The sequence below is a fragment of the Semicossyphus pulcher genome, unplaced genomic scaffold (genome assembly GCF_022749685.1).
Source record: "Semicossyphus pulcher isolate SPU_LCO1_2020_fin unplaced genomic scaffold, fSemPul1.0.p SCAF_5, whole genome shotgun sequence".
NCBI lineage: Eukaryota > Metazoa > Chordata > Actinopteri > Labriformes > Labridae > Semicossyphus > Semicossyphus pulcher.
The window spans coordinates 21,939,083-21,946,019 of NW_027211726.1; the positions used below are offsets into that span (position 1 = coordinate 21,939,083).

Below are 6,937 nucleotides of genomic sequence, written 5' to 3' on the forward strand. Positions count from 1 at the left end.
TTAAACTACACCCTCCATTTTCAGAGTCCAAGCATTTCCAGGGGAAACTGGCATCACGGGCAGAAGAATTATGAGTCCAGCTGTTTGTGTTACAGGTGTCCACTTTAGCGGCACATCAGGATGGTCCAACAGTGTAACCTGTGGGTGTAAAAGAGGAGTGTGTGAACTTAATATATAACAAAAGAAGGTGACTAGAATTAAACATAGGCATACAGATGGAAGGCTTACCTTTGTGGCCCCAGACGTCTTTGGTGATGTGAGCTGAAGAGATTGTTTGGATGGCCAGCCGAGGATAATGGCATAAACTGTGCTGTTTTTGGCCGTGTACCTTTAAATTAGACAAATAAATGAATGCAGGCTTTGAATCACTTTCCCAAAATCAAGGACTGTGTTACTTAGCTGGTTTCAGCTTGGCGCTACATAAGTGGATGAAAACAAAATCTCATTCTAACCACACAGTGACAGTGCTGTTCTCCATCTGCACCCTCCAGGGTTTGGTTGCATAGATGGCCTCCCCGTTGATCCCCAACCAGGCACCAAGTCCCCTCAGCCTTTCCTCAAACACCGGGGCTATCATGCCATCTGACATCGGCCCGATGTTCAGCAGGTAGTTTCCACCCATTGCCACCACATACACCAAGTCCTGCAGAAGAGAGTGTTAAATTAAATGCCAGGACATACATCAGTCGGCTATGTTCTCCCGTGACCTTTCACCTTTATGATGGACGGCAGGTCCATGAGTTGGCTCAGCTTCATGTCTCTCCGGTAGCCCCAGGAGCGGCTGTCGATGGACTGGCATTTCTCCCATTTGTGGTCAGGAAGTTTACCAGGCATGTACCTGTCTGCACAGTTGTAGTAGCCGCCATGTTTGCAGTAGCAGCCTTTACCCCACCTGTCATTGGTCACGACCACATCCTGAAGAAACAAGAGTCATTATCTATGACTGTTTATTAAAATGCTACTTATGATTGATCTTTAAATGAGAGGGTATTAACACAAGAAATAGACCCACATTATGTGACTAAATAAACATGCTCTGGTGTAACCTGTGAATGCTCTTTCACCTTGATGGGGCTGTCATTGTAGAGCCAGGCCAGAAACTGGGTGGAGTTCCAGTAGGTGTCCGGTGCTTCCCAGTCCCCATCGGACCAGATCAGATCCGGTTTGTACTCCATCACGAGGTTCACTAGCTCTGGAAGAGTCTTACGTGCAACAAAATCCTGGGTCTTGAACCCGGAAGCCTGGTCCGACAAGAAAAGGGGATGGTACCATTCGTACAGGGAGTGGTAGAGACCCAAACGCAGTGACCTGTAGGAAGAGAAATATGCACACTTCAGTTTAGCTTTGTCATGACTCATTTAGGATTTAAAGAATTCATTTCTGCAGATTACCTTTACCCATGATAGATTTCACTTTGAAAAACAGTTCTTATTCACTTTATGTATCTTATCTTACCTACTTAACTTCCCCTTTCTTAATTTGGGCTACATCCTTATAAATAGGGATAATATAAAATAAGAAAGATGTAGCATTCTTCTCCTCACCTCTTCCTGACCGCTGCAGCCAGTTCTCCCACCAGGTCCCGGTGAGGACCCACATCCATTGAGTTCCAGTTCCAGGAGCCTGCAGAGGGCCAGTTTGTGAATCCTTCATGGTGCTTGGATGTGAATACCACATACCTTAAAATAGCATGCACACATCGAACATTTATGTAACAAGCAAGTGATCAGTGATTCTGTTGAAGTATTTTGGTTTTACTTTTGAGAAACACTGCTTACTACATTATTAATGTTTTTTAAATCTTGACTATCATGCTCTAAAAAACACTGCCTGCATGCGAGCACATGCATGACACCTGCAGGTGTGGTCGTGGCTGAGCAAACACTCACAACAAAAGCTGCTCAACTTAGTCACAAAAACAGCAGGTTTGTGCACATTTTTATGGCTGATGACCCTACCTGGCTCCAGAGGCTTTGAATATCTCGGCCCATGCATCCGGATCAAAGAATTCAGCGTGAAACTGGTGCGCAAAATCCGCGTATCCAAAGCCTGGGGGGTAGTTCTTCATCATGAACTCAACTTCTTCCACACGCTTTTTGGACTTCCACCAGAACCAGAACCACTCACTGAACTGCCCGAAGGCAGGGACTGAGAACACCCCCCAGTGGACGAAAATCCCGACCTTGGCCTCGTCGAACCACGGGGGCAGGGGTCTGGCATCCAGACTGGTCCAGTCTGCAGCGTAGCGTGCTGTGCATCCAGATCCCAACACGAGAAGGGGAATCAAACAAATGAAAGGTATAATGGAGATAGGTCGCGTTTGAAGAGACATGATCCTCCTGGTTAGGACTATAACACGAGAATAATTAAGTTGCTTTTTTACCTGCACACCCGACAGGTTACTTCATCTCTACCTGTCTTTAACATGTGCATTGTACCTACATTCTTATGTGGGAAGGGCAAAAAATGTAGTCGCCCTATGATGTTGCACTTCCTGCATTAAATGGCTTATATAAAAATATAACATCCTTGACTCTGTATTCACTTACTTTTTTAAAGTCCCTTAAAATAACTTTTAACTGACCTCTTTATACACTGTAAGGTAGTCAGTTTAATACAATAGCGTTTGATTCTACTGAGTACTTGCACAGATTTCTTGTCTCTGTGAAGTATGTTTTTTTTACCTGGTAAGTCTCAACCACTAGAGGGCGCCAAATGGCAATTTTTGATGCAGAGTACGGTGATCACCTGATGCATATCCATGACAAGCTGCAAGGATGTACTGCGCATAACAAGATGACAAAGTATCTACATGTAGAAAAACACCTGAACACACAAGCAAGTCTGAAGGAAGTATGTCAAAGAATAACACAACACATTTATTGCAACAACATCTACAATGATGAACTGCAACCTTGTGTCAAACATGACACAAGAAACTTTGTCAGCCACATTCTCATTATGTATAGCACAATCAGAGAAATTAAGATGTGATCAACTGAGCAAAGATGTTAAGGAAATTCAAAAGCACATTTAAGGTTAATTAAATTAAAAGGGTAAAAAACACTGAGTCTGTTTGCTACAAGGCAGATGAATTGAGAAGGAACAGTGAAAATGACTTTTTTTCTGGTCACAGATGAATCAACAGATCAGGTTATATCACATCAATAATTTAACATCAATAACAGTATGGCCACAGTTTAAGAAATACCTTTCCTCGAGGCTACAGATTCACAGTGTGTTACCAACGTCAGTGCACGCAGCCAGCTGCCTTTCAAGCATCTGTTTCTCTACCAAGTCCTCCACCCTGCCAACCTCCACCTCATCTACGTCGTCCATAAAACTGGACCAATCCGTACCCCCGTCCGAACGCTCCATAGACTCCGGTTGGCCTGCGGGGTGGACGGGGGCAGAATCGTCGTGAGTGGTGGTCACACAGTTGCAGCTGTCGCAGATGCCGAAGCGTCTGAGTCCCGGTGACACGCTGGATCCAGTGAAGGTTCGCCTGCAGCTCTTACACGACACTGGCCAGTAGTGCCTGTGGACCTGTTAATAGTCAGGATAGAGGGCAGAATGTGAATAAACTGGGGTTTTTTAACAGGCGTAAAATGTAGTGGTTGTATCATTCCTCCTTAAAAATGCTTTAGTATCAGAAGCTACCTAAGACTTAAAGCCCTAAACTTTAAGAATAGGTTATATAGCACAACTGAATACAAAGCAGTCACTGCAGTCAGAGTTCTTACACTGAGGGCATGGCTGCGAAGGTGCTCCTGTCTTGTGAATCTCTTGCCACACATGGGACAGGGGAAGGGTCTCTCTCCAGTGTGGCAGCGGATGTGTCTCTTCATGATTCCCTTCTGCTTGGCAGTGTACGGACAGAATGGGCACTTATGGAGCTTCACTGGCACTACCAAACCATCACCTGCAGGGGGAGAGAGAGCCAACAGTTCAGATGCACCTCATTAGAACAGCACTGCAAACCTGCAGCTGCACTCTTCTGCTTGAGAATTGCTTCTAAAAACATACAATATGTCACCCTTGGCCATTTTAAATAGCTGGGATTAATCTTGCTAATTACCTGTGTCCTCTCCAAGCCAGTCAGACTGTATTTCCATGATAGATGATCCCACACACCCTAAACCTTCATCTATTCTGCCGCCTCCTGTGCTGCTAGCAAGTCCTTGATTAAAGCGCTGCCCTGCTCTTTCCCCCGGAGGACTGGAGCCTTCCCCTCTGCCCAGCATCTCCATCAGCTGCCTGGCATTAAAGGTGGTGCTATATCCCATAGCTGAGCGCTCAGTGGAAGGAGAGGGTGGAAGTAGCCTGCTGTGATGAGGGTTATGGAGAGAAGGCCCAGGATATGAGGCCAGGTCTTTGGTGTCAGGGGACTCCATAAGCTCCTCGTCGGGGTCGTACTCTATCTTGGGGTTCACCAACTCTGGGGTCAGCGCAGACGATGAGGAGGATGAGAGGTTAGTCTGATCCATGTATCCCTTCTGTCCGTCCCTGCTAGATGCAAATTCCTCCCTTGAATGGTAGTCGCTGTCAATGTCCCTGCCGGTTCCCGGAGTTGTGGCACCAGGGATAGACAAAGGGGTTCTAGCTGAGGTCACAGACTCCGGGCCTAACCCGGACCCTCTATCTGCCTCTGCAACCTGCAAATGTGGCTCCGCAGCCCCTGCACCACTGGAGATTGTAGCAGCAGGAGTGCGGCTGTCTGCAGGACCAATCCCTTCCTCCTGTGCCTGGTCCTCCTTCTCTGTGTTGCTCTCCTTCTCCTTGTTGCATATTTCCAAAGATGAGCGGATGTACCCTTTACAAAAGTTTACCAGATCAGTCATCTGCAAATAGCTGGCTGCTGACATCACCTCGATGACATTGCTTCTGTTCAGGGCCAAGCGGCCAGAGTAAAGGAAGTCCAGAATAATAGAGAAGGCATCAGCTGTGACAATGTCCAATGATGCTGTGCTGTAGCGCTGCCCATTATCCTGAAAATAGATGTATTGGGAAGATAAGTAAGATGTATTTTAGTTGAAGTTAAGCACATTAGATGCCCTACTTTGAACAGATGAAAGACCTGCAAGACCCATGGACACTTAGCAGAGCAGATCTTAAAACCAGTTTGCCCACCATCCACCCATGGGGATGTCATTCGTTTCTTTGAGGGAGCCCTTGCCCAACACTTGTGCGCCCCTCTTAGACAAATAAAAACATGGGGTAGCTTTGGTATAATATTCTCACCTGCAGATAGTGAACCAGAAGAGCCCGAAAATAGCCGCTTCCAGCAAACAACACATTACGATGGGCCTTGAAGACGCGGCCTTCTACTAGGATGCTGCAGTCACAAAAGAAGTCCCGTTTTCGCTGCTCATTGAGTTCAAACAGCAGCTTGGGCAGGTAGCAAGGCACTTCCATGTTTACACCCAGGTGAGCCCTGCCAGGAAAGCAGAAGAGCAAAAACAAGATAGCAGAAATAACAACGGGTTAGGGGTGATTCCGTTTAAAAAGAAAAAACAGCAAAAAGTGCATACTGAGCTTTTTAGTCTAGTCGTGCCAGACAGTTGTGAATAATTAACTGGTTATTGATTTTGTTATCTTGTGTTAAAGGATTACAACATTCTTGGTAAGAAAAAAAATCTGATAAAAAAATGATGTTATTAGAAGTGTAATCTATCAAATTAGGTTTGTGGTAAAGGAGGAACCTTAGATAATAAGTTATAATAATAACTTTTTAAGCTAATAATATGCAACTGTTGATTTTTTGCACATCACAGTCATAGTCACAATGTTGGGCAAAGTTTAATAAATCACAAGATTACAAGGCACAACAATTTCACGTGAAAATTAAAGTCATATAAACCCGCTTTTGACAAAAGCATTAAAAACAAAAAGGAACAGTTACATAGCTCTGCTTTGTGTTTGCTTACAAGCTAACTAATGCTACTAGCGACGAGTAGCCAGTTAGACATACAAAACTGTCTGTCCTCTATGAATCTTGCTTACAAACAAAGAGATAAAAGCTTATTTAATGTGGCCTCACCTGTATTATTACGGCACCAACAGTGAGAGGGACTTTTTCAGAGCACAAAGATAACGACGGTTCATTCTCCCCTGTCCATATCAGCCAACAACTTCCGCTTTCGTCACTAAGTGTCGTTTGTGATTTGTCCAATAGGAAGCCGACGGAGGCGTAGCCCATCCGGGTTTGACGTGTACTGCAAACTCTTGTGGTTTTATTATGACTTTATAAACAATCCGTACCCAGAAAACGTTAATAAAAATGTCAGAGAATGGTTTGCAGGTATAGTCAGAGAGGCTTCATAAACAACATCTAATTTGGTCTAAAGTCAGAGTAGGCTATATAATAGGCTATGACAATAGCAGCAAGATATGATAAGATAGACTTTATTGATCCCCCATTGGGGGAAACTCACTTGTTACAACAGCTCAAAGTAGAGGACGGGGTAAAACAAGCGATGGATAAGAAAAAAGGCAAGACTAAAAGACAATAAAATGCAATAATATTAATAATAAATATATACACTATGTACACCTTTCACTTATTGTGGATTGTTTTTGTACCAAAAAAATTGCACCAAGTCAGAAACACACCCGGTGTGTATCATGGTGATATGGTTGATGAAAAGGAAAGTGATATACAGTATTGCAGAATTGCATGGTATGGATGAGGTAATAAAAATGCAGAAGTATATGTACCAAAGTCTGATATTACACTATAATAATATATCGCACTAGATATGCATAGATAGAAAAACAGTGCAAAGTAACTGCCGTGTAGTGACTGGTGGATAAGTATTGTGATCAGACAGTGATGTTGATGTTATAAAGTCTGACTGCAGATGGGATGAATGACCTGCAGGTGTGCTCCTTCTTGCAAGGTGGGTGTCTCAGTCTGCTGCTAAAGGAGCTGATTAAG

General features: G+C 44.2%; 2 protein-coding genes across 2 annotated transcripts; both read right to left on the reverse strand.

The window, feature by feature from the left end:
• On the reverse strand, positions 1 to 2,332 carry LOC138609429 (tissue alpha-L-fucosidase-like). The gene is made up of 7 exons (XM_069682075.1): positions 1,959 to 2,332; positions 1,545 to 1,679; positions 1,065 to 1,308; positions 715 to 915; positions 453 to 643; positions 229 to 328; positions 1 to 138 (listed from the first exon to the last, which is right to left on the reverse strand). The coding sequence occupies exons 1-7, from the start codon at positions 2,330 to 2,332 to the stop codon at positions 1 to 3; spliced, it is 1,383 nt and encodes a 460-aa protein (XP_069538176.1).
• A 581-nt stretch (positions 2,333 to 2,913) lies between these two features.
• Positions 2,914 to 6,129, reverse strand: zbtb8b (zinc finger and BTB domain containing 8B). The gene is made up of 5 exons (XM_069681867.1): positions 6,041 to 6,129; positions 5,242 to 5,434; positions 4,079 to 4,988; positions 3,744 to 3,922; positions 2,914 to 3,546 (listed from the first exon to the last, which is right to left on the reverse strand). The coding sequence occupies exons 2-5, from the start codon at positions 5,413 to 5,415 to the stop codon at positions 3,232 to 3,234; spliced, it is 1,578 nt and encodes a 525-aa protein (XP_069537968.1). The 5' UTR covers positions 5,416 to 5,434; positions 6,041 to 6,129; the 3' UTR covers positions 2,914 to 3,231.
• Positions 6,130 to 6,937: the final 808 nt, after the last annotated feature.